The sequence below is a fragment of the Ovis canadensis genome, chromosome 2 (assembly GCF_042477335.2).
Source record: "Ovis canadensis isolate MfBH-ARS-UI-01 breed Bighorn chromosome 2, ARS-UI_OviCan_v2, whole genome shotgun sequence".
NCBI lineage: Eukaryota > Metazoa > Chordata > Mammalia > Artiodactyla > Bovidae > Ovis > Ovis canadensis.
In genome coordinates, this window is record NC_091246.1 from 181,826,087 (window position 1) to 181,853,159 (window position 27,073).

The 27,073-nt window shown below is 43.4% G+C and overlaps 1 protein-coding gene across 3 annotated transcripts in view; it reads right to left on the reverse strand.

Annotated features, from left to right (window-relative positions):
* MGAT5 (alpha-1,6-mannosylglycoprotein 6-beta-N-acetylglucosaminyltransferase) overlaps positions 1 to 27,073 on the reverse strand; it is a 405,616-nt gene that overhangs the window by 159,882 nt on the left and 218,661 nt on the right. For all 3 annotated transcript variants that reach the window (XR_011254571.1, XR_011254572.1, XM_069577718.1), the window contains exons 5-6: positions 13,187 to 13,263; positions 12,227 to 12,316 (exon numbers count right to left, since the gene is read on the reverse strand). Coding sequence is in view for 1 of the 3 variants with exons in the window: in XM_069577718.1 (XP_069433819.1) it covers positions 12,227 to 12,316; positions 13,187 to 13,263 (167 nt within the window). In the remaining 2 variants the exon portion in view is untranslated. The remainder of the gene's footprint in view (positions 1 to 12,226; positions 12,317 to 13,186; positions 13,264 to 27,073) is intronic.

The following is a 27,073-nucleotide window of genomic DNA, read 5'->3' on the forward strand; positions in this document are numbered from 1 at the left end:
CTGCAGAGGTCTACTCACTAGTGACTTCCCCGGTGGCTTAGATGGTAAAAGAGTTTGCCGACAACGTGGGAGACCCAGGTTCGATCCATGGGTTGGGAAGATCCTCTGGAGAAGGAAATGGCAATCCACTCCAGTACTCTTGCCTGGGAAATTTCATGGATGAAGGAGCCTGGTAGACTAGGTAGGCTACAGTCCATGGTGTCACAAAGAGTCGGAGACTGAGCGACTTGACTTTCACTTTTCACTCACTAGTGAGTGGAGGGGCTGGGTGATGACTGAGATCCCGTCCCTGGACCAGAACATGAAGTGTCAGAGACACTTTAAAGGGTAGGGACAAGAGGGCTGCTGAATCTGGAATCCACCAAAACAGATTCTATGTCCAACTCCACAAACAACTAGGGGTATAACCTTAAACCATCTGACTTTCAAGTTTTCTCATCTACAACATAAAGGTGCTGGCTTGGGTACTCTATAATAATTCTATTATCTATGAGACCTAAAAAATATAGTTAGACACCACCATGTGGGTTACCTAGCAAAATGATACGATTGATTATATTCATTAGATAAACTGATGATACACACGTATATGTATACACATATTTGCTGTACTGATAACCTATCTAATGTAGCTACTCATTAAGGAACATGCTTAAAAAATTTAAAAAAAGATCCCTTTACCCCACTCCACGCTCCTCCCAGGCCTACTTTCCTTTTCTAAAGATTCAAAAAGGAAATGCACATGGTAAAAGATGTCTCCACATGTGAGTGGTTCCACTACCTGGCCCCATCCTCTCCATCAAACACCTGAGCTGATGAATATTTTGGCCACGTGGCTTGTTAGGAAAGACTGTGCCTGGGGAAGCAGGTAGATGACAGAGAAGAACAAGAAAACCTACAGTGCATCAAGAGCCAAGCACTAGGGAAAGCGCTTCACACACACTGTGTCCTCTGGTTTCCACGTAATCATATGGGCAAGGTCGCTCATCATGGCAGATGAAGACATGGTTGCAGGGCGGCCCCATGGCTGGGGATGGAAGTGCCATCTGTCCTGTCCAGGGCCGGCACTTAGCAGGGAAACCGGACATGTGGTTCCTGCAGTCCCATGAGCACGGTCCAGCCTCCAATATCAGAGTAGGACTGCCTAGACCTTCTCCACGGAATTCTTCAGAAAGGGTTCCCTCCGCTCCCGCTGCGGGCAGTGCTGGAAGGGCTGTGATGACAGATGTCACCACTGTGTGACAGTGATGACAACTTGCTGCCTGCAGCCTTCTTCCCTGTCTGCTCTGTGCAGCAGAGGTGATCACCTAATCCTAAACTGGATTACATCCCACACTAACTCAGACCCTCCAGGGGCTTCTCCGTATCCTTAGAATAAAACCCAGAATTTACCCTCAAGCTTGCACTGCTGTCTCACTCCCCCTGCCCTCCAAACAAGAACCTCCTTCCATATCCAAACACCCGCCAGGTTCATTTCTGCCTCTGGAGGGTTGCCGGATTTGTGAGAAGAGGGGAAAAGATGCTCAGCTAAATTCGAATTTCAGACAAAGGATGATTTTTCTTTTTAGTAAGCTACATGCAGTATTTGTCATACGTGAAAGTGAAAGCGTAGTCGCTTAAGTCATGTCTGACTCTTTGTGACCCTGTGGACTATAGACCACCAGACTGCTCTGTCCATGGACTTCTCCAGGCAAGAATACTGGAGTGGGAAGCCACCCCCTTCTCCAGGGCATCTTTCCAACCCAGGGATCAAACCCAGGTCTCCTGTATCGTGGGCAAATTTTTTTTATCATCTAAGCCACCAGGGAACCGCCATTTGTCATATACTCACAGTTCAATAAATAAAACACTCTACCTGAAATTCATGATCATTAGGCATCCTGTATTTTACCTGGTAACCCCACACCTCAGGCTTCGGCATCCACGCTCTTTCTACCTGAAACACTCTTCCTCCCAGAGTGCACATGCCTCCCTCTCTTCCCTCCTACACACTAGGCTCCAACTTTTCCTGGGAAGCCTTCCCTGATCTGCTTACCTGGCCACTCTACCTGCTTACTCTGCTTTTCCTTGGCACACACACCACATGCAGAAATTATCTGACCTATGGGATGGCTACTGTTTGCTGCCCCAATGAACGTAAGCTCCTTAGGGACTTCAGTTGGCCTGTTCAGTGCTCTTTCCTCAATCCAGAGAACAGGGCTTGGCACACAACAGGTCCTCAATCATTACTTGTTACATACTGAATGAAAAAATGGGTGACTTGAGTGCTAAAGATATTTATTATAAGGATACTCTTTTCCTTTTAAGGGGCACAATGTATCTTCATCATTGTTATTAGACTCTTTCAACAATACCCTGAGGCAAGCATGGCAGGCTTCACCTTGACCTCGTGGAGAGAAACCAGTCTGAAAACTCAAGGAAATGTTCTAGGCCACACAGGTAGGAGCTGAATCCAGACAGACATTTATTTATTTATTTTTTCATGGAAAGGCATTTTAAACATAGCAGGGTGTGCATGTCAACCCCAAACTCCCGAGCTACCCAAGCATTTTCTGCGACATGCAGTGCTGCCTCCCCCCGCCCCTGCCCCCCCCCCCCCCCACGGCGGGGAAGGCAGGAATATCAGAAACAGAGTATGGAACCAATCGTGTGCAAGAGAGCCAAGAGCTGGGAAGGCCTGAGACAGGACTACTCAGGATATTAGGGAAGGGATAGGACTTCAAGAGAAACTGCTGTGAGTTTCCAACACACCCCAAACCAGTGGGGTTCTAATGAGAGGATTTCAGAGTTTCAAAAATTCATCCCAAATCTCTCTGGGAAGAGACCTGTCAATTTCCTTTAAACAGGAGAGGTAACAAATTACTCTTCTGTCATGAACTATTCGGATAATAGAGAGACGCTTCTTACACTGCACAGAGGCAAACTCGGCCCCACCGGGCCTGCATTCACACTGAGGACAGTAGAGCCACAGTCACCAGCTGATAAAACTGGTCACACTCCAGTCACCAGGGACAGAGCTCCTCTTCTGTGGCCGTGTGCAATTTTGCCTTAAGTGTGCTGCTGCTGCCGCTAAGTCGCTTCAGTCGTGTCCAACTCTGCGACCCCATAGATGGCAGCCCACCAGGCTCCCCCACCCCTGGGATTCTCCAGGCAAGAACACTGGAGTGGGTTGCCATTTCCTTCTCCAATGCATCAAAGTGAAAAGTGAAAGTGAAAGTGAATTTGCTTAGTCATGTCCGACTCTTCGCAACCCCATGGACTGCAGCCTACCAGGCTCCTCCGTCCATGGGATTTTCCAGGCAAGAGTACTGGAATGGGGTGCAACTGCCTTCTCCATGCTGTAAGTGTAGATCCAGGCAAATAACGCTGAGTAACAATAAGAAAGGGCTTCCCAGGTGGCGGTAGCAGTAATGAACCCACCTGCCAATGTAGGTAGATGTAAGAGATGTAGGTTCAATCCCTGGGCTGGGAAGATCCTCTGGAGAACAGCATGTTAACACACTCAAGTATTCTTGCCTGGACAGAGGAGCCTGGCGGGCTACAGTCCACAGGGTCGCAAAGATCACACATGACTGAAGCGACTGAACACACACACACGCAGAACAGCTCTTCTTTTGCAGTAGTATGTGATTTTGCCTGAAGCGTCGACTCAGGCAAATAATGCTGAGTGACAAGAATAAAAGCTGGGCCAGAAGACTGAGCCTTCTAATATAATTGGCTAATTCCATTCTAACAGTCTAACCCGATCCTCTGCATTCCCCTATAGATAAAATATTAAAGAGCATTATATTAAAATCATTAATAAGTGCTCAGAATGCCCTTGCTTCATGTCTCAAACTTAATGTTTTTAGCAGACTTTAATCTTAAAATTTTACAAAAACAATTCTTCAAGATTAGAAAGTTGATAGCTGGTGAAGTCACCCACTTAGAACAAAGAGACAAAAAAGCTATCAACTACTTAAAAAAATGCTTTAAATAGTCATTCATTCAATAAATATGTGTGCCAGGCACTATTACTCCTGTAAACAAATCAGACAAAAACCTCTCTGGAGATGACTTTTCATATACTTTTTCTTAATGCTGGATGTTGATGGTCACCCCAAGACCTTTGCACTGACTGTTCCCCTCACCTGTTAAATACTTGTGTCAGACTTCTGAACCTCTTCCTCTCTCACCTCCTTCAATATGGTGCTCACACATCCTCCTCCCATTTTTTCAGTAGGGCATTTTCTGAACATGCTATCTAAAACTGACACCATCACTCCTCATGAGCATTTTGAGTTCCACCTCAGTTTTATTTCTCTCCACAACTCTACTGTAATCTGAAATACATATATTTTACTTTTTGTTGCCTGTCCCCTCCTATAAAACATAACCTTAAGAAGTGTTTGCCTTTTGGCTCACTGTCATATGCCCAGCATCCAGAAAATCCCAGTAGCAATGAATTACCCTGGAACCCAGACTATGGATTGTCTTATTTCCCAGTAAGAGGAACCAAGGGGACTCACAGAAAACACCCAGGGTTATGTCAAAAGGCCTCAGAAGACAATATACATTGGCTCCCACTGGTCAAAGAAGGAGTAATATGAGAACTAGCAAGAAAATAATTGGAATGGATCAAACATATCAAATATAGTTCAGTCAAAGCCTTGATTGAAACAAGGTGCTGATTGAAACAACAAGCATTAAAACAAGCAAGCAAACAAACAAACTACTGGTCACCAGTGGAAGATGGTAGGAAATCAACAGAGAAATCAAGGTTTCCTTTATGAACTGTTCCTTAGGGTAACCAAATACCAGATGAGGACTCACTTCTCTATAAAGAGTATTCCTGATATATTAAGAACGAATCCTGATGAATCCAGGCAGTAATGATCGATGGCTGCTGATATCACAAAAAGAGAGAGAGCCAGGCATTTATGCATCTCCTGCTAGAAGCATTTAATACCATTCATGAAACAATCTTGAAAAAAGTACTAAGCCGGACTCTGATCAAGCCTCAGATCTACCATCAATCTACAGGAAATACAAGGGCTGGGGAAGCAGGTTATTCAACAACATGGGGATATGGTCATAAAAACTCAGAGTACAACAAACTCTTCTAAGAGTACACAGTACAACAACAGCTTCTAAGGCAAGTAAAGTTTCGTCAGTGAAAAATTACAAGGGGCACCAACAGTTGTAATTTATGGTCATTTCTTGAAACTCCATTCAAATAAATAAACTTCAGGTTACAAAATGGTCTACAAAATGTGAATAGTAATCTGATATGTGAAGATATTATGGAATTCTGTGATTTTAAAAATATGGAACAGTTTTTAAAAAGAGCCTCTTTTAAAGGTATGTAGTGAAACATTCACAGATGATGCGATTCGGGGGATTTGCTTCAAAATAACCATCTGGGAGAGGTGTCAATGAATGAGATTGGCCACAAACTGGCACTTATTGAATCTGTGTCACCGACACAGAATTTCCTTATATCTGTTTCTTTTACATAGGTTTGACATTTTCCACATTAAAAAAAGTTTAAAACATAAAACTTCACAAATGTCTTCCTGGTATATAATATGAATGATCAGAGACAATGTTTAAAAGTTTGTAAAAACAAACTGGAGATGACTGCATCAAAGCCCCACTCTGCCACATGTTTCCAAAGAGCAAACGGGTAATGGTTTGGGGTTTGGCAAGTCCCTTTTAATTTCTGGAAGGTGGAGGTCAGAGTAAGAAATCTCAGTCTAAACGTTGTAGTTTGTGAAAATAATAATAATTTTTAAAAAGAAGCAAAAAAAGATATTAAACTCAATGCCGTAGTATGTGAAGCTGACAAACAGGAGTGGTCATGAAAGAAGGACCTTAGGAGAAGGTAGAGGTGGAGGGAAACTGAGAGGTCATTTAAGCTGACGACAAACATTGTTCCGTAAAATCAGGATTCTTTTAAAAAAGTGGTTTCTAAAGATGTCTTAGAATTCAGGTAATAAGAGCCACAAAAACACACAGATAAAGAAGATAAAAGTAAAGGCTGAATTCAAGAACTGAAAAGAACAAGATCATAAATCTGTCACTTGCTGTGTTGCCAAAAAATATTATCTCACAGAAAGAGAATTTCCTGTGTCAAATGGCCAAACATTTAAAAGGTGTGTGTGGGTAATCTCCGGCAACAGTCTAGTGGTATTTTTAAAGTACTCCCTGCCCTGTCCCAAAATGTTAGTTATATTTTCTCATTCAGGTTTTCTCCTGCAACCTGAACAGTCAATTCTTTACCGCGGCCCACTTTGACAAATTAGTCTGTGTGACACCATTTCCAAGATATCTTTAGCAGCCAACACAGTCCATAAATCCAAATCATTGTACTGGTTATTAGGATTTCATTTCATGCTCACATTCACAAACATTTAAGCTTTCAACCTTTGCTGTTGGGCATTAATCTTGGCATTAATCAACGGATTAAGTGCGCTGAATTTAAACTCAAGGTTAATAGCACGCTCAGCCAATATTAGTTTTACATATTGCCAAGGGAGAACAGGAAGACATGGAGACCTTTATGCCTGTTGTTTCTGAAACATAAGAAACAGACTGATGAGTAAGGCATGAAATTGCTTCTTTTGTTCCTTTATGAGGGACTCACACATACAGGTGGGTGTGCACACAGACACAGACACACACAGTCACTCACTCAACCAGGTCAAATCGGCATTTGAAGCAACAGCTTGTACACATCCTAAGATCTAGCAATCAATCACTGAGCAATCGAATGGCAATATAAGTCCTTAAAAAAATAGTACAAATTAAGAAGTCTAGCAGGGTGTGATGGTTGCTAGTTGCTACAATAATTGTGTAGACAGCAAAAATGTGTGGGCATCAAATATATCAGCACCATCTATCAATATAATATCAATAGGGGTAAAGACATTTATTTTCAATTGTGTAAAAGCTGACAGCAGTAAAAGGCTCTGCAGAGGGCTAAGTTAATAATACCTGAAACAATGACATTCAGAGTAATTACTTTATAGGCTACTGTCTCTAACGGGAGTAGTTACATGGCTCACAAAAACAGATATAGAAAATGAACTGCCCGATGATCTGGAAATGCAAGGCTGGTTAACGGACATGAATCATTCATTTGCTCCCACCTGAGTACTTGGTTTTCACGAGTTGTATCTTCAGGAGAATTGGTGCTGTTTTGGTGGGGGAGGGGGCTAGTAAAGTATTAAAATTATGAGTATTTGAAAACTAGCAATGAAGACTGATTAATGGAAACCAGCCAACTTAGAGCTGTATTTCAAACACAGGTGGATTTGGGAATAGAACTGAACGCAAAGGCAAGGATGACAAATGGCTTCATTTGAGTTCAGCTTTCACTCGACGTGAAAGGGCAACAGTAATGGTGAACGCAGATGTACTAAGCAACTAAAACTCTTAGAGCCCCTAAGCTGCAGCTCTCCAAGCTGGGGAGAGGCTGAAACAGCACTGTGCATTTGAGGTGTCAGGTACACACAGAGCTCAGTCATGCTTCATTCTTCTCTTTCTGCCTGCCACCCAAGAAGCACAATGCTGAGACTTTCAGCACCACACCCAGGCCCTAATACAGTGTCAGACACATTACAAGCATCTGTGGGGATAATGAAGGATAAACACTGATGGCTTTACCTTCTGAGAGTCCCCGTAAGAGGCTGGTAGACTACTAGTTGGTGAGAGGAAGATTAGAAGTTTCGGGGGAAGAAAAATGCAGGGAGAGTGCTGTCTTCTAAGACTGGTTTGAATCTAAACGCCTCGATTCAACTAGTGACTGACTATGGGAGATTTTGCTTCATGTCCTCTTTCATATTCGTCAAAGCTCTGAAGTTAAACATACATGGAAAAGAGAACTGGCCCCTCTTCAATTTTTGTTGTTGTTCAGTCCCTAAGTCAAGTCTGACTCTGTGCAGCCCCATGGACTGCAGCACACCAGGTTCCCCTGTCCTTCACTACCTCCCAGAGTTTGCTCAGATTCATGTCCATTGAGTCGGTGATGCTAATCATCTCATCCCCTGCCCTTCAATAAGGATTAAGAAAAGAATCAAAGTCACCAGTGTATTCACTGATGAAGTAAAAAAATCAAATCAAAATGTCTGTCAATCACCTTCCCAACTGCAAGAGTAAGCTGGCATACGATACAGGTTAAATGAAGTAACAAAAGAAGGAAAGTGTGAAGAAAGCAAGAGGGGGAAAAAAAAATAGACAAACACAGCACCACAAAGCCATAGATGTTGTCCAGGATTTACAGACTACTAGAACAGAATTAACAGGGTTTAGGAAACATCTCTAATAATTTCATTTTAACAATGGCAAAAGGTGCACTGCGGCTCCATACATCTGGTTCATGATTTTAATATGAACAAGCATCACATCCTGAGAAAGGAAGCCAAGGAGAACTATATTCTTCTATACTACTAGAAGTCTAGGGATCTAGAATTAAATGAGATCGGTGAATGAGAACCAGAAATTCATTCTAGTTCTGAAAAGAAATCAAGGTCTCAATAGAAAATGTCCCGGGCTATATGACACTCCACAACTGTACTCAAATAATGGGAACATCAAAAATCTATCATGCACAGACATAGAAAGCAAACTTATGGTTACCATAGGGGAAAGGTGTGTGTGGGGGACAGATAAATTAGGAATTTGGGAGTAACACACACATTATTTTATATATAAAATAGATAAACCACAAGGACCTACTATATATCACAGAGAATTATACTCAACATTTTGTAGTTATATAGGAAAAGGGGGCTTCCCAGCTGGCGCTAGCGGTAAAGAAACCACCTGCCAGTGCAGGAGGCATAAGAGATGCAGGTTCGATCCCTGGGTCAGGAAGACCCCCTGGAGGAGGGCGTGGCACCCACTCCAGCACTCTTGCCTGGAGCATCCCATGGACAGAGGAGCCTGGTGGGCTACAGTCCATAGGGTTGCAAAGAGTCAGTCACAACTGAAGCACCTTAGCACGTATTAAGGAAAAGAATTTGAAAAAGAATATATATATATATTTCATATACACACACACACATAGACCTGAAACTAAGACAACATTGTAAGTCAGCCACAGTTCAATAAAAAAACTAAATACCCTCCACGAAAGTAAAGTAAAAAAAAAAAAAAACTTATCATGAAAGCATCAGTTAAAATAATTATCATTTATCAGGCTCTACTCTAAGCATGGTCCCATATAGACTCAGGAATCCTCAAGGTAGGATTCTTTAAAAATAAAATTAAAACTTTTATATTATAAAGGAAGAATCCGAGGCACAAAGAGAGCAACTTTTCCAAGAGCACAGAGTTTAGCAAGCATCAGAAACAGAAGCTGAAGTCAGGAGTGAGGCTCTCAGTATTGACTACTGAAAGGCTCATATTGATTACATTTCTTCTCTTATAGGGTACCTATTAAGATGCTTTGAAAAAGGAAAAAAAATTTGCTTTAAGTGCCAGAGTTTCAAGATAATTTTCACATTAAAATTTTGAAAAAGTTCCTAGTTGTTTCCCAGGACCCCTTCCTAGCTCAATTTACCTGGATCCATGCTTTCTCTTCTATTAGACTTTAAAGATAATGAATGCATAGCATGGTGCCAAGCAAATGAATTCTCAGTAACTGTTGACAATCAATGAACAGAACAGATGTTCAATAAGTGCTCACTGAACTGAGTTCAGTGGAACAAAAAGAAAAGTCTGATCATTTGCATAAGAAAAGAGTAGAATAGGTAGAAAGGGCAAACAAAGCACCATTCCATGTCCAGGAAGGAGAAGAAAACAGCTAAAGGTTCTGAAACAAGACACCCAGGCTCCGATGTCCAGTCTACAGGATCCATCACATCTTCATGCAGCCCAGTCTATCCCACACTCCTCTCTATTTACCTCCACAGAAGTTCCCTCTTCTCTCATCTCAGCTACATCCTCCCTTCCCTTCTGGTAGTGGTAGGGGGGCTGTTTCAGAGGAAGGGAACCAGGTCATACGTAATCGCAGTCCTGTTCATCTGAACCATCCTCCCGCACCTCCCCAGCTCAGGAAATGAAGACCCAGGCTGGAGCGGGCACCTCAAATCCTCTTCCTCTCCCTTCACTTCAGCAGTCCTCCCCAAGATGCAAACTGTTAGGAAGGTGTGGAATTAGCTCTTGTCAATCAGGGAGCCCAGCTAGATGGTGGCTAAATTCTATCAAATAGAAATGGGAAAACAATGGGACTTTTTGCTCAGGGCAGGAAAGGTGCCTTCAGTTGACTTCTCACTGGAGTGAAGGTTCACCCATAGCCCCAGGTCTTACTCCCCTGGAGAAGAAAGTGAGGAGGCAGGCCCCAGGCCACCCAAGCGTGAAACACACTCAAGTACATGCTACAGAATCAACTTGTCAGCAGCCTGTTAATAAGGTACATCACACACCCAGCTCTCAGAGCTTTTTCATTTCCAAGAGGCATTCTGACTATCATTTACTCTGACGGTTCCCATGATGGCCCTGGGGTGGTCATGGAGCAACCTCATCCAAAAAAAAAAAAAAGTCTGACTCTTACAGAGGAAAGAGAAGGGTGCCAAGAGGGACAAATCCCACAGATTCCAGGGCCACATGCCCTACAGCAATAGTGGTTTGGCTTCCATCCCCCATCATCTTATGCCACAGGGGAAAGACACCTGAATCCCACAAGGAAAAGTATGGCAAAAACATTTCATTTAGCCTCAGAATGGAGGCATTCTCCTCTCTGCATGGCATCACCAGGGAGATGTTATTAAGTACTGGTTAAACAACAACAGTACCAAAACCAGGGGTGCAAATAAAAGAAGATGGAAGCCAAGAGCCTGCCAAGCGCACAACCTTAAAAATTAGCCAGCGTCCATTCCACAAGCTCTGAGGGCTACTGCCACTGCCCATAAGGGATGGGGGATAGAGCCAATGGAGTTTTCATTCCCTGCTCAGTTCCCTCCTGTAGCTGGCTCTGAATAAAGTCTTAACCCCACCCCACTCCAACAACCTTTCTAAAGGTGAAATGAATCACTGAAGCATGTAACAGATTCCATGTGGTCTGTAAAAATGCCCTGTGACTCTTAAAAAACAAGCTGCTATTTAAATTCAAGGGTACAAATGAAAATGAAGTTCAGATAAAAAGGTGGAAAAAAGGGAGAAAGTTAATAATTCAGTCTGTAAGTACAATAAATAGCTCACTCAGCCAAGAAGCATATGAAAAGATGCTGAACATCATTAATCAGTAAGGAAATGCAACCAGTGATACAACGAGTGAGATACTCCCTCATACCCATTCACATGGCCATTAGGAAAGAAAAAAAGAAAAAAACAGAAAATAACAAGTGTTGGTAAGAATGTGGAGAAGTTAGAATCTTGTGCACTGTTGTGGGAATGTAAATTGGCGCAGCTGCTATGGAAAATAGTCCGGTGGTTCCTCAAAACATTAAAAATAGAATTACCATATGATCCAGCAACTCTGTTTCTGGATATATACCCAAAAGAATTGAAATCAGGGTCTCAAAGAGTTACATGTACACTCACGCTCACAGCAGTGCCATTCACAACTGATGAAAGCTGGGGGCAACCCAAGTGCCCACTGACAGATGAATGGGCAACAATATGCAGTCTGTATACATAATGGAATATTACTCAGTCTCAAAAAGGAAGGGCATTCTGACACCTGCTATAACATGGATGAACCTTGAGTACACTATGCTAAGTGCAATCAGCGGATCACAAAAGACACATACTGTATATTTCACTTATAAGAGGACTTGGAGTAATCAGAATCTGAGGCAGACACAGTAGAACGGTGGTTGCTGGGGCTGGAAGAAGGTGGAGGCTGTGGAGTCATGGTTGGATAGGAACAGTTTCAGGTTGGCAAGATGAAGTGTTCTGGAGATGGATGGATGGGGGCGATGGTTACAGAGCAACATGAATGTACTTAATGGCACTGAACTGTACACTTTATGATTAACCTGGTAAATTCTGTTATGTGTATTTTACTACATTTTTTTTAATTGGTTAAAAAAAAATTAGTGAACTCAGACTATTTTTTCCTCAAGGGGGGAAAAAAATCATGCTACTTGGGGACAGAGGAGAGCAATGAAGAAGGAAATCATAAACCGTTCATGTAAAAACAATATACATTTTTAAGCTCTTCAAATTCCAGGCTCAGCTACGAAACAGACCAACTACACACATGGACTCGACCCCCCGAAAGACACAAGAAGCCGCTCACCTCACTGAGGTAAATAAAAAAAGAGCAGGTGGACCCATCCACTCCGTATTCTGCGTAGCAGGGATCCGAGCGCCACATATTCTTCATCCACTGAAACAACCAGAGCAGGAAGAGCGCTGATGAGCAGCCATTCCCTGAGCAGGCACGTCGGCCTAGAGGCCGTGAGATGGCTCCAGCAGCAAAGCCCAGGAGCACCGGCGGGAGGAATGTTTCCTCAAGGGCAAGTGCCTCACAGACCCTGGCATGAGAGTGCCCTCCCGGAGACCTACAGTTGCACCAGCCCCAGCACGGAGCCTGGAAAACAGCACGGGAATCAAGGCAGGGGCACAGTGCGTACTTGAGTCCCATATGGGAGCCATTTAAAATGCTCTGGGGTTTCTCTCGCCATCCTAAGCGATGTCTGAACAGAAACTTTCCTCTGAAAATCACTGAGCAGGGAGTGGTCTCCCCAAGGTTTGGCCACATAAATGCAGTGAAAAACAAACAAACGTTAAGAGTCAGAGTGGCCAACAGCGTCTGGGTGCTCAACTGCACAGGCAAATGTGACATTTAAATAACAAGCTGGAGACCTCACAGCTGAGGCCTGGGGACTTGGGAGAGGGGAGCTGGACACTAAATCATGGAAGCCCCTTGTCTTTGGCTCCTGAAGGATCACCCGCTGGAGGATGGGAAAGAGAGGGAACGCAATTTCAGACACAGCAGGTGCCTGCAATGGCCCAGCTCTCAGTCTGACCAGTTAGTCACTGCTGACTAACCCCATGGAGCTGGCACAAGCAGGGAATGGTTGTCATGACCACAGCCCCAGACTGGCAGGGCTGATACACCCCTTAAATGACTTCCTTAAAGAGGGCTCGATCACCCATCTGCATTGCCGGGGAGGAGAAGAGAAGGGAGGGGGAGCCAGGGGCTGTCAGCGCAGGTCGAGGAGGAGGCAGTGAAAGGACCTCGCTCTTTACTTACCTTGATTTTCCCCTCGCAATGGGGGTAGCCATCCATAGGAGGCAATACGCATTTTTCTTGAGCTCCATTAATGATATCTGAAAAAGAGGGAAAAGAACAAAGGATACCATCAAGTTTATGGCAAGTGCAGGGCAGAAAGAGAAACAGAAAAGAGAAGTCTATCCTGGGAGCCACGCTGGCTCTGACCCCTCCAGCTGGTGACATGCTGACTGGTCTGCAGTGAGGACTTGACCCAACCACAGCCAGTCTCCAGGGTGGTTGGAGGCCTGTGATGGGTGAGGCCAAGTTTGAAAGGAAGAGTCAGGCCAACCATAGTGCTTACTTAGAAACTTGCAACTGTGAAACTGACAAAGCAAACAAGCAGGCAGGGGTGGGGCGGGGGGCGCAGGAAATGAAGCCAGGAGATTAGGAGGGTCCCTGGGTCAAGCCAGGCTGGGCCACGAGGACAAACTGAGGTCATGAGCAGCTTCAGGAACACGTGCGCTTGTCACTTACGGAATTGAAAACAGTGGTACAAATGAACTTATTTACAAAACAGAAATAGACTCACAGATTTAGAAATCAAACTTACAGTTACCAAGGGGAAAGTGGGGGGTGTAGTGGAGGAATAATTTAGGAGTTTGGGATTAACAGGTACATACTACTATATATAAAATAAATAACAAAGTCTTACTGTTATAGCACAGGGAAATATATTCAATATTTTATAATAACCTGTAAGGGTAAGGAATATGAAAAAATAATATATATATATAAAAGAGAAACCATTTTCCTATATATCTGAAACTAACACAACACTGTAAATCAACTATACTACAATAAAACAAAACACACCAAGTGCCTGAGCTGAGGCAGCCCAGGAGAGAGAGAGGTGAAGGTGTGCAGAGGTGCAGAAAGTCCCAAGATGCTGCGCAAGGTACTACTTCTTATAGACCCGGTTCTTATATTTCCACCAAGATCTCCTTATTTTTCCAATCTTTCCTCCCAATAAACTCCCTTTCTATCGCAAGCTCAAGTGGACTCCCATTCCTTGTAACTACAGAATCAAAACTAAAAAGAATGCCCTCTAGAAGTTTACGGTTAAGTGACGGACAACAGACAAACTGGTCAACAACTGAACAGTAGCTTAAAAGGCCTTATATTAGGGAGGGGCCAGGGAAGGATGCTCATACCAGTCTCTAAGCATCAGAGAAGACTTCCTGCATCCAGAGACATCTCGGCTGAGATGTGAAGATGCAGGAGTGAGCCAGGTAGGGGGACATGGTAAAGATGGTGTTCAGCGAAACGTCCACATGTAGGACCTGATCTGATGAGAGTGAATGAGGGTGAGGTACTGAGATGCGAAGAGCTAACTCCACTGGAAAAGACCCTGATGCTGGGAAAGATTGAAGGCAAAAGGAGAACAGGGTGGCAGAAGATGAGATGGTTAGATAGCATCATCCACTCCATGGACATGAAATCTGAGCAAACTCCAGGAGACAGTGAAGGACAGCGGAGCCCTGTGTGCTACAGTTCATGGGGTCGCAGAGTTGGACACGACTTAGCAACTGAACAACAACAACAACTGAGAGTCAGGCAGGACCCAAACCAGAAAGGCCACAAAGACTCCAGCCTCTGTGCTAAGGGTATGGCTGGTGGAGCACTGAAAAATTTTAAGGAGAAGTTAATTATGATCAGGTGTTTGTTTAGGAATGATCATTTTAGTTGGAAACTAGGACAATCCTAAACCTACATGCTTCTCTTCTGGGACCAACTATATTTTCCAGACATGCTTGGAAAATGTCCCCATTTCTCACTGCTGACCATTTTCAATTCAAAGTACTGGTCAGAAATTAGATCCCAAACTACAATGTCATTTGACAGTGGTATTTAAACAATGTTGATGGCTGTTAGGGCTAAAACAGAAGTTAGTGCAAAGAGGAATTTTAGTTGTAGCTGTTCCTTGAAATTCAGTTCATCTGAGAGTCTAAAACAGAAATCTCAGACCTCCTGATTGAGCCTTTTCAATGAGCATTCCACCTGCTAAGGATAACTAGAGCATAAAATCAGTATCTTCCTTATCATAGGTTGGAGGCTGTCAGTTAGTTGATAACATAAAAAACACTTAGCTTGTTGGAGTCTTTGTTTTCCCATCTGTAAAATCAGAATCACTGCACTTCTATTTCATGCAGGTCTTATTAAATAAGTTAACATTTGTAAAAAGCCTGGTTGGCATTCCTATCGGCTGGTATCAGAGACCATGGCAGGTGCTTAAGAGTTGGCATTTGCTGTATAATTCCACACAACTTTCAATCGCTCTATCCAGGAAAGCAGGGTTTCAAATGCACAGCTGCTTCTGGAAATGAATTCTCTTTGTTTTTAAAATAACCGCAGGCTTGAATGTTGGATCTCCCGAAAGTTCCCCTTCTGTCTCACTTGCACGGCGACCGCCAGCTCCAGTATCTTCAGACAGATGGGTTGCCTTACCAAGAAGAAAGATGCTTTCCAATGACTACTGCTCCGATGACTGATTCCAATTTTGCTCACATTCAACAAGCAAATAAGAGGCAGCACAGGTTCTGAGAAACTAAGCAGAGTCTAGAACTGCTGAAGTTTGGGGGTAACTGAACATTTAAGGGCATCCTTAGGGGTCAGTAGGCTTCCCAGGTGGTGCTGGTGGTAAAGAACCCCCCTGCCAATGCATGAGACGTAAGAGACTCGGGTTCAGTGTCCCTGAGTCGGGAAGATCCCCTGGAGAAGGGCATGGCAACCCACTCCAGTATTCTTGCCTAGAGAATCCCATGGATAGAGGAGCCTGTTGGGCTGCAGTCCATAGAGTTGCAAAGAGTTGGAAAAGACTAGAGCGACTTATCACACATGCATGCATTAGCGGTCAGTACCTCTCTTTTGTTACACACAATAGGTATTATTCTAGTTCTGGATGTTTGGAGCCAGAAGTTACTGCAACTAAATGAGTTGGAGGTATGCTTGTGTGGGGCAAAGAGAAACCGCCAGGTGATAAAATTAACCAGCAGGTCCATGAAGGGTGCAGGCAAGGCCTGGTTGCTGGCAGTGTGGGCCCACTTCATCTGAGCGTTTCAAGGGAAAAAACTACGCTATGCCAACTTATTCTGCAAAGGGCTAGACAATAAATATTTAAGGCTGGGCAGGCCACATGGTCGCTGGGATGTAGCAATCACAACAGGGGAATGGAACGATGTGTGTGGCTGTGTTCCAATAAAACTTTATTTACAAAAACAGGTTAAGCCCCTGGTGTTTGCTATGCTATGAGAACCCCCAAAAGAGGATCCTCGCTTCTTCAAAGACCTGCTGAACTGACGTTTTAAAGGACATCTGCAGGTACTCTCCTGCCAGGTGTGCCCTTCCTCCACGCACTTACAGCCCTTCCTCCTTTTTAAAGCCGAGTTGGAGCATCCATCCCCACCTGAAGAAAGCCGAGATCCTTCCTCCCTATCCCCATGTTCAATCAAGACTGAGTTAGGATTGAGGGCTGCCCCTTCAGCTCCTGGCCCTCCCATGGCAGTGAGCAATCCTATTCTCTTTTTTGCATCTGTCCACCCCCTTGCCTAGGACATGAGAGCATTATGGGAAGGTCATGTCTTTCCGCTCCATCACCAGGCATTCAGCAAGTGCTGCTGGACTGAATGAACACTCACATGTTCTGCCTGACCGCCCCCCCCCCACCCCCAACACCTGGCACTTTGCCTCAAGAAGCAGGAGACTAAGCTGAGACCGCAGTGTTTTTCACTCCTCTACCAAGCGGCAGTGTGTCAGCTCATCCACAGGGCTCCCCTGCATTTCCGTGATCTTAGGAGGGCTTTTTTCGCTATTTGTTACACAGCGATGGGTTTGAATAGATGGCAGCTTCCAAAAGTGCAGTTCAGCAGCTGAAGGCTCTGAGGTAGGCGGGGTCTGTGAAAGGGAGACACAGGAAGTGCCAGCCTTTCTTCTGAGCATAGGGTTGAAATGCCCCCCGAATCCAACCACCAGTAAGTAACCTGAACAAGACCCTCCACTACCCCCCAGGCCCTGAAGAGTCTCAGCACACCTCACAGGGCAGCTCCCCATCTTGCTTCCATCACGAGGACAAAAACCCAATGAATCATGTTTTTATTAGATTTTTCTAACAGAAAAAGAAGACTTTTCTACCTCTGGAAGAGCCTCCAATCTCAGTTCAGTTCAGTTCAGTCACTCAGTCGTGTCTGACTCTTTGTGACCCCATGGACTGCAGCACGCCAGGCTTCCCTGTCCACACCAACTCCCGGAGCTTGATCAAACTCATGTCCATCAAGTCCGTGATGCCTTCAACCATCTCATCCTCTGTCACTCCCTTCTCCTCCTGCCTTCAGTCTTTCCCAACATCAGGGTCTTTTCAAATGAGTCAGTTCTTCACATTGGGTGGCCAAAGTATTGGAGCTTCAGCTTCAGCATCAGTCCTTCCAATGAATATTCAGGACTGATTTCCTTTAGGATGGGCTGGTTGGATCTCCTTGCAGTCCAAGGGACTCTCAAGAGTCTTCTCCAACACCACAGTTCAAAAGCATCAATTCTTCAGTGCCCAGTTTTCTTTATGGTGCGACTTTCAGATCCATACATGACTACCAGAAAAACCATAGCTTTGGCTAGATAGACCTTTGCTGGCAAAGTAATGTCTCTGCTTTTTAACATGACTACTTTTCAAGGGGCATTTAGCTTACTGTTCATGAGGCCCCTCCAAAAAAGGAGACAGGATTCTGCCAAGATTTGTTACTAGAAGGTTCTTCCTGCTGTTTTCCCCACGCTCCCCCACATGTCAAATTGTTTTTTTAATGGTGAAAGGGCAAGGTACTAATATAAGATAAAATGCAAATGTAGAATAAGATGCTAATGCAAGCAAAGAAACTCAGCTCTTTTTTTTTTTTTAAGAAAGCACATTAAGCTTTAATATAGAAATATTTAGGTTACACTTGTGCTCAAGTAATAGTAAAACATTTGTTCTTTTTGATCTCATACATTCTCTCCTCAGGAATGGCCCATCTCCTGCACGCTTGGAGCAACCTTTGGCTATGTGGCTGGCCTTGTTATTTCACCACTCTGGATATACTGGAATAGAAAGAAACTCACATACAAGAACAATTAATCGGAGCAAAGGGAGAAGAGATTTCTTTGTGCAGATTCCATAAAGACTGTGCAGAAATGTATATGGTCTAGGCCAGGCAGTTCCACTTAACAGCACTGTTTTTTATGTAGTTACATGATGTGATTGTAGCTTTTCAAACTATGAAACCCCTGAGAGATTGTACCTTCTAGTTGAAATGAAGTATTTATAATAGATTGTGGCTTCAGATGCTATTTGCTGCTTCTTGAACCTTTAAGAAACATTCTTAATGAACTTTTATAGAATTCTGAGGACAGGGTTGGTTTTTTTTTTCCTTTCAAGTTTTAAACTGCTTCATTATAAGAGGTCTGGGTACAGCTGTAGCATTTCATATGCAGAAACTCAGCTCTTACTATTGTTCAGGATTCAGTTTCATTTCTCACCCCCATAACCAGCCCAAGTAGTGCCCCGCACTGAAAACATCACCTCTGAACTGATTCTATGGTGCTGTCGACCAGGTATTAGAAAAAAGGCAGGATATCTAGGCGTGAAAACTATCATTTTATCAGAGCAGTAAGAGGTCAAATATTAGGTTGAATCTAAGAGAACAGTTTTATTATCAAAAATGTTTACGACTCAGGAAGAGCACATGTACCGCAGGAAAAGAGACCAAAGACGCCATAAACACATCCAGAGCAAGGTGCTCCTGTCAAGCGTGGAAACAGATTCTCCCCGACAGCCCTAACATGTGTATACACATTGAGAGAGACACAACGGGATTTCAACTATACATTTGCAAGTGACAGAGACCGAGAGATATGCAATCAGGCAGATAGACTTTTTAACTCATGCGTTTCTCTGCCTGAGGAAGGAAGGAAGGAAAGTGGGAGAGAACAGGGTGGAAGTAAATGGTAAAGACAATCTCAGAGGGATGGTGACAACAGAATAAGGGTGATTCAGGAAATGAAGGTGGATGATCGTGACCTCTCAAGATACACGACCAGCCTTTTGAAAGTGCTGGTACACGCATTATCACATTTTACACTCACCACATCCTCCTGAACAAGGAAGACAATTACCTCATCTTATGGTTTGGAAAGAAGCTTCAAAATCCTCAGCACCTACCTCCAAACTCAGCCCACAGTTACTCGGAATTTCTCCCCAAAGCCTGTGGCTTGCCATGTGCTGAGATGTCAAAGCCGCATCCTTGAAAGATATGGTCTGCATCCTCGAGGAGCTCCTCAGGGCTTGAGGAGTGACCACATACAGCAGAACAAAGTACACATCAGCGGAACCCCATCCCCAGATAAACCTCCTGAAAGGCTGGACAGCCACTCTTTGGCTAGCCCCCGCCTACTGCCTGGCACCCTGGCAACTCTGCAGAATTTTTTTAAAACAAATAAATGAACTACCGTTACAAAGGGATGAAGAGCCTCGGTTCCAGAGAAGTGCAGGGAGGAGAAGGAGAATGAGCCACAGAAGGTGGTGAGCAGTCCTCACTGGGAATCCCTAAACCAGCAACTCTGAGTTCCAGACCACGCACTAAACAAGCCGAAGGAATCTGAGTTCCACACGAGGGAAAACGACAGAAGGAGCAGCAGTGAAAAAAAGACTTGTTTCCCAAGCAGAGAGGGAGGAAGTGGACCCATTCCCTGCGTGGACTACTGATATTCATACCTTATCAGTATTTAAAAAGAGAGGCTTATGGTATTGTGAGATATGATCTTCATGAGTTCTATGCTAACTGTCCTGATACATTAACAAACCGAGCACAAACACTGGGCACCACACAAGGAAACCTTTATCTTTTAACTGCCCAGTTCAATGCACACACATGGAGATGCTGTTGTGTTTTTAAAGTAAACAATCAACCATGCAGCATCATAAAACACTCACCTACTCAAACTCACACTAAGTTAATGATAACCATTGTTCATTCTGAGGGACAAAAGTGATCCAGAAATACAGTTATAAAAAGAAGCTCATAACAAGAGGCTGGCAGCCAGGTGTCAGTCTTAATCTGATTCTGTCAATGCTTGTGGATGGTACCACCTGTAAGAAAGTCAGCTACATGCTTCTGGTTGATGATGATAAAGTGAGGACATGGAGAGGAAGGGAGGGGATGTGTGTGGGGAGGGTGGGGGCTGAGGAGGAGGTGGGAGAAAGGAAGAGAGGTGTGGTTGTAAGTGAGCCCCACACAGAAGAGAGTTATTTCAGAATGAAAGCTGCCCCTCCCAAGAGAGCCTCCTTTGTGAAGGCTCACTTTTCTGAGTATTAATTATAGCGAAGACAACATGTATTTTGATGTGGCATTTCTTTTTAAGACTTCCCTGTAGCTCAAACAGTAAAGAATCTGCCTGCCATGCAGGAAACCAGGGTCCAATTCCTGGGTTGGGAAGTTCCTCTGGAGAAGGGAATGGCAATCCACTCCAGTATTCTTGCCTAGAGAATTTCATGGACAGAGAAGCCTGATGGGCTACAGTCCATGGGGTCACAGAGAGTCGGACACAACTGAGCGACAACATATTTCTTTTTAAGAACTTGTAAAACACGGTGCCATTAATTTTTTAATCTAGAACTCAACAGGCATTGATAGATTAAGGGTTTCTGATTTCCTCACCATCACTATTTTAACAGAAAAGGGGAAGAAAGAAAGAAAAAGTATTTTAGAAGCCTCTCAGAAACCTCAAAAAACATGACCATCTGTCCACCAAAGTTTTAGGAAACCTAGTTCAACCTCCTCGTCTAGTTCCATTGCCAACAGCTCAGATAACCATCTTCATGAGTGAGGGCTAGATCCGCCCAAAGGTACCCCACGCATATTTCCTCTTAAAAGATAAAGAGTCTCCAGTGATCTGCTTTGTGTGTAAGACAAGGAAGTGCTTCTCTGGGAACACCTGATAGAACACATGGCCCCAGTTATCAGATGGCCCCTGCAGGGCGCCCACGTGAGCACTGCACCAGCCAGGAGCCAACTCCAGCTTTGCGCTCAGCCTGGAGACCAGGCTCTTGCCAGCACCTCTATCAGCTGGCCTTGTGTCAGGAGTTAATAGCAATAAATCGGACAGAAATCAGCCATGGTGAAATGTAATCTCCCATTAAAGGTGACCTCACCAGTCATTCTCAGCTTGGCAAATATTCATTCAGGGCCACTTTATATCTGCATTATGAAAAAGTGATTTAATTTCTATAACTGAATCATGTACACATATTCCAGACCCAGGGCCCACAGGAACAGGAAACTCTCTGCCCTCTGAAGGAACTGGGGCAGTCATGATGGGTAATAGGGCATGACACACTCAGACTCTCAGGGGTGGACAAGGAGCACCTTGAGAAGGGTTGTCTGCATTTTGTTGGTTTTGTTTGGCTTTTCAGCCTAAGAAGCTAGAAATGCAATCACTGAACCAAAGAATTTCAGAGTTGCAGAGGACTTTCTGAGGCCATATTAGTAAGCTATTGACTTTACCTGATTCACAAGAATGCACTGAGTGATGAAGTGCCTTCCTTATTCAGTGATCTAACAAAATTCACTAATTACCTCCCATGCACAACGCATTCTGCAACCCTGGCCTCTGTCTTCTAAGTCAAGATTGTTTCCACTTCTGGCTCTTGGTATTAAAAGGCACACCACCACCAGTATATTCATGTTCTATTCTAGAAATCTGAAGTCAACACTGAAGAATAAAATGACCAACTTTCACTTTTCTCTGAATAAGTACTCCAAGGGCCTCATGGACTCGCTAAAAACCTGGAGCTATAGTATTGCACATGAAGAAATGCTCTAGGCGTAATGGAAGTCAATAGGAAAATCACATTTGATGAAGCTTTCCAATTATGCACAGCTTTTCAAGGATGATATTAATGTGTAAAAAGAAAGACATAGTGAGGACTATGAAAATACATTGCCAAGTATAATCAATGTCAAAATTTCAAATCACAGTAATAGCTAAATAAACCTATATTATTTACATTTTCTTCTGTTACACACCCTGTGTCATTTGTTTACTAATATTTATTTTTGCAGGATTTCTACCTAATTAAGGTTTTAAGCTAACATTAATAAGGTTTCATCTTCTTTTTGGTAAACAGAATTAAAAAGAAGGTCTAGGATTAGCATCTAGGATTAAGATTCTCAGTACAATGAGGTATCACCTCACACCAGTCACTGGCCATCTTTAAAATAATAAGTGCTAGAACCGAACTGAACTGAACTGATAAATAATAAATGCTGGAGAGGGTATGGAGAAAAGGGAACGTTCCTACACTGTTGATGGGAACGTAAATTGATGCAACCACTATGAAGAACGGTATGGAGGTTCCTTAAAAAACTAAAAATAGAGCTACAATATGATCTTGCAATCCCACTCCTGGGCATATATCTGGAGGAAACCATAATTTAAAAAGAGAACATGAACTCCAGTGTTCATAGCAGTACTGTTTACAATAATCAAGACATGGAAGCAACTTCAGTGTTCACTGACAGATGAATGGATAAAGATACGGTGCCTGTATACACACCGTTAAAAAGAATGAAATAATTCATTTGCAGCAACATGGATGGACCCAGAAATTCTCATACCAAGTGAAGTAGGCCAGACAAACAAAGTCAAATATCATATGATATCACTTATATGTGGAATCTAAAAAAAAAAAAAAAAAAGAACTTACTTACAAAACAGAAACAGACCCAAAAACACAGAAAACAAACTTATGGTTACCAAAGTGAAAGGTAGGGGAGACAAAGGTAGGAGACTTGGATTGGCATGTACACACTACCATATATAAAATAGATAACCAACAAGGACCTACTGAAGGGCACAAAGGACTCTACTGAATATTTATTAATAATCTATAAAGGAAAAGAATATGATATGTGTGTATATATATATATAGTATATATTCATACATATATATGACTGAATCCTAAATCACTGTTCTGTGTACCAAAAAGTAACAAAACATTGTAAATCAAGTACACTTCAATGAAATAAATTTTTTAAATAATTAATTAAAAGATTCTAGGAGGGGCAGGGTCCATAAGAATATTGGTCCACACACACATACACCCTATTCTGATATGCCCCCAGGTACTGCTTCTGATAAATCATGTCAGATTCCCCGGAATTCACACCTAGGACCATATATGCACAGTGGGCAGAAAACAGCTAGGGTTAAATACTCGCCAGTGACTTTAAAAAAAAAAAAGCTCATCATTGTTAGTCATCAGGGAAACTCAATCTAAACCACAATGAGATATTACTATACCCGCTGAAATGGCTAGAATAAAAAATTCAGGTCATAACAAGTGTTGGCAAGGAGAAATCAGACCCCTTAAGTACTTCTGATAGGAATCTCAGATGATGTAGCTATCTTGGAAAACAGTCTAGTAGTTCCTTAACAAGTTAAACATGGAGTTACCACTTGACCCAGCAATTCCACTCCCAGGTAGATACCCAAAACAAATGAAGACCTTAGACCCATACAAAAGTTCACAGCAGCATTAATCATAAGAGCCAAAAGTTAAACACCAAAACAATCCAAATGTTCAGCAATGGATGAATGGGTAGACAAAACACGGTATATCCATACAACGGGGTAGCATTCAGCCATAAACGGAATGAAATACCAATTCATCCCACAACATGAATGAACCTTGAAAAAGTAAGCTAAGTGAAAGGAGGCAGTCACAAACGACCACACATTACATGAAAGGTCCAGAATACACAAATCAACAGAGACAGAAAGTAGCTTAGTGGCTGCTTAAGGCTGGGGGAAAGGGAGGTTGGGGGTGTGGGGGCAGGTTGTAGGTAATGATAACTAACTGGTACAGAATCTTTTATGAGGTGATAAAAATGTTCTACAATCAATTGTGGTAATGGTTGTACAACTCTGTGAATATACTTAAAACCTTTAAATTATACTCTTTAAAAAGGCAACCTGTAGGGTATACAAATTATATATCAATAAAGCTGCTACGAAAACCCCAAAATCCCTGCCAATGACTCATTCAACAATCACTGCACCTAAATGAGTACCTGTGATGCTTTTAGCCCCATCCTAAAATGTATACCGGGGCTTCCCTGGTAGCTCAGCTGTTAAAGAATCCGCCTGCAATGCAGGAGGACCCTGGTTTGATTCCTGGGTTGGGAAGATCCACTGGAGAAGGGAAAGGCTACCCACTCCAATAATCTGGCCTGGAGAATTCCATGGACTGTCCACGGGGTCGCAAAGATTTAGACACAACTGAGCAACTTTCACTTTCACTTTAAGACGTATACAGAGGAATATAAAGTAATGTTTACCTTGAGGGAGCCTAGAATACACCTAAAACTTGCCCATTAGAAAAGGCAGGTGACAGCCTGGTGCACTAGAGAATAAAGGACCGCAGATGAGCAGAAGGCGGCAGTGGCCCGGACTTGGCAGCCAACCGCCACTCCTCCAGTCTCATCTTCCTCTATGTCACAGTAACAGAGTTTTAAGCTGAACCCCTGGCTGGCCAGGTAGGGCCTCTATTACATCTAGATGTGACCAGGAGACTATGCTCAGGCCAAGGAGACACGAGAGGAAGTTACAGACAGTCCTCAACCTCAGGACTCTCTGCCTGGCCAAGTCTGCAGTTCTGATCCCCTCCCTGTGGGCTGGAAGATAGATCTGTGATGACTCAGCAACATGGGAGGGATGGGGAGTCTCGAAGGGCAGTGAGTGTGTGGACAAGAGCCGCCTGGGAGGCCTGACTGTTGGCTGCTGGATTACCATGGGAGAGAGAAGACACTGTCTCACCGAAGCACCGTATGTGGGTCTCTTCCTTACAGCAGCTTAGTTTGTTCCTGAAATAAGCCCCAGGCAAGTGGGATTTCAGTTGAGCTTCAAAGCAGAAGTAGGAGTAGACAGGAGGGAAAAAGAAAGATAAACAGTGCCTAAAACAGTGGTGAGGATAACCAGTACTGAGCACCGACCAAAATCCATGCATGTGAACACCCCACTTAATCCTCACAGTAACTTGAGAGCTAGTAATACATACACCATCCCCATTCTACAGCAGAGGACACTGATGCCCAGAAAGACTGACTAACCTGGCCAAGGTCACAGAATAAACCTGCCCTTCCACATAGTAAAATCATTTAGGGGGCTTTGAAAAATGGACTGTACCCTCCAGAGATTCTAATAGTCTGTGGGATGCTTTGGTCACTGTGCTTTTTATGCTCCATTTACCTAAGGTGATTTTGATGGGCAGTTACTGTTGAGAAACAATAGAATAAATAGGGAAGTAAGATGGGTACCCAGAAAAATAGGAAAGGACGGAAATGGAAAACAGATTTTTACCTCTTGTTTTAACCCCGAGTGTCCTACTGAGACAGCAAATCCACCCCTCAGTGGGTGAGAGCAATCCATCCACCATCAATGTCCGAGAGGGTATGGGAGAGGGGAAGGGGGTCAGTCTGGCTAAGGCAGTGACCTCAGAGCAGGAAGAGACAGGCTGGAAAGACAAGCCGGCATCACACCTCCCAGAATCACAAATTTCCCACTGCGGGAACACCCTGAATACACTTGGGGCGTGCGTGCAGTGGCACTGGGGAAGAAAGGCAGTCTTTGAGGAGAGAAGCAACACCCTCAAAAATGTGAAATCCAAGGAAAAAGCAGAGCAACAGCCACGTGCAGGATGAAAATTTGATCCTGTGGACTTCATCAGCATCAAGTCTTTATAGTTGAGTAGAGTTTATCTTGAAAGTTGTAAACTGTCTAGGAGCGGAAAGCTGTCTTTGCTGGTAAGGAAGCTCATGCTATTTTTCCAACACTGGATCTTGAAAGATAATTATGAATGTTTAAGCCCTTCTTTGATTTATAGCCATTTCTAATGCCATTCTTCCTCCATTTACATTTAATGAAATTCTCATTGATGCCTACTTGGCAGGAAGGGGTAAACTCTTTTCAAATTTTCAAATGTTTTCCAAAATGATATGGCATAAGCCTCTCAAGTTGTAAAATGATAAATATTTGTCTTCTGACTACAGTTAACACTGCTGTGCAATTTATCTCAAAGTTGCTAAGGGAGGAGATCCTAAAGTTCTCATGACAAGGGGAAACAAAAAAACGCCTTCTTTTTTCCTCTCCAGCCTCTTTTTCTTATTGGAGAGGATGGACGGATGCTAACTAAATTTACTGTGGCAATCATTTCACAATATTATGTGAGTCAGGCCTCCATGCTATACAGCTTAAACTGACACAGCGCTGTATGCCAGCTGTATCTGAATAAAACAAAGGAGAAACATTGGTCTTGTCCATGCTTCAACGAGTAGATCAATCCTATCACGAAATGCTATCTTCCCACCCCAGCCACCACACTACATGCCTTCCCATTATGAGGCAACCTGTGTCTGGAACTGACGCAGTAAAACATCCCAAGAGAAAGCAGCCCTCCATGTCCTGGTATTTGAGTACTTGACCACACTGCACCCCAGCAGTGGAAACGGTAGAAAAGGTGAGTAGAGATTCTGTGCTGGAGAGGACTGCCACTGGGACTATCGCTCAGTTTCCTACCATCTAGGAAGGTTACTGGACCTTCCTGAGCCTGTTTCTTCCTGCAACAGATGGAGTCAGCAAAACTTTCTAACACCTGAGTTATCACCTCTACTGTGTCAGGTACAGCCCCTGGCACTCATTTACGGTCTCACGTCATCCTTAGCTTTCAGAGTCAAACAAGAAACGCTGGGGGAGATAGAGCTGTAGGGAAGAGAGACGCATATGTTACACTGAAATCTCACATGCTAGCTCTCATTCACTCAGTTTGCCTATTTGTAAAATATACTTGT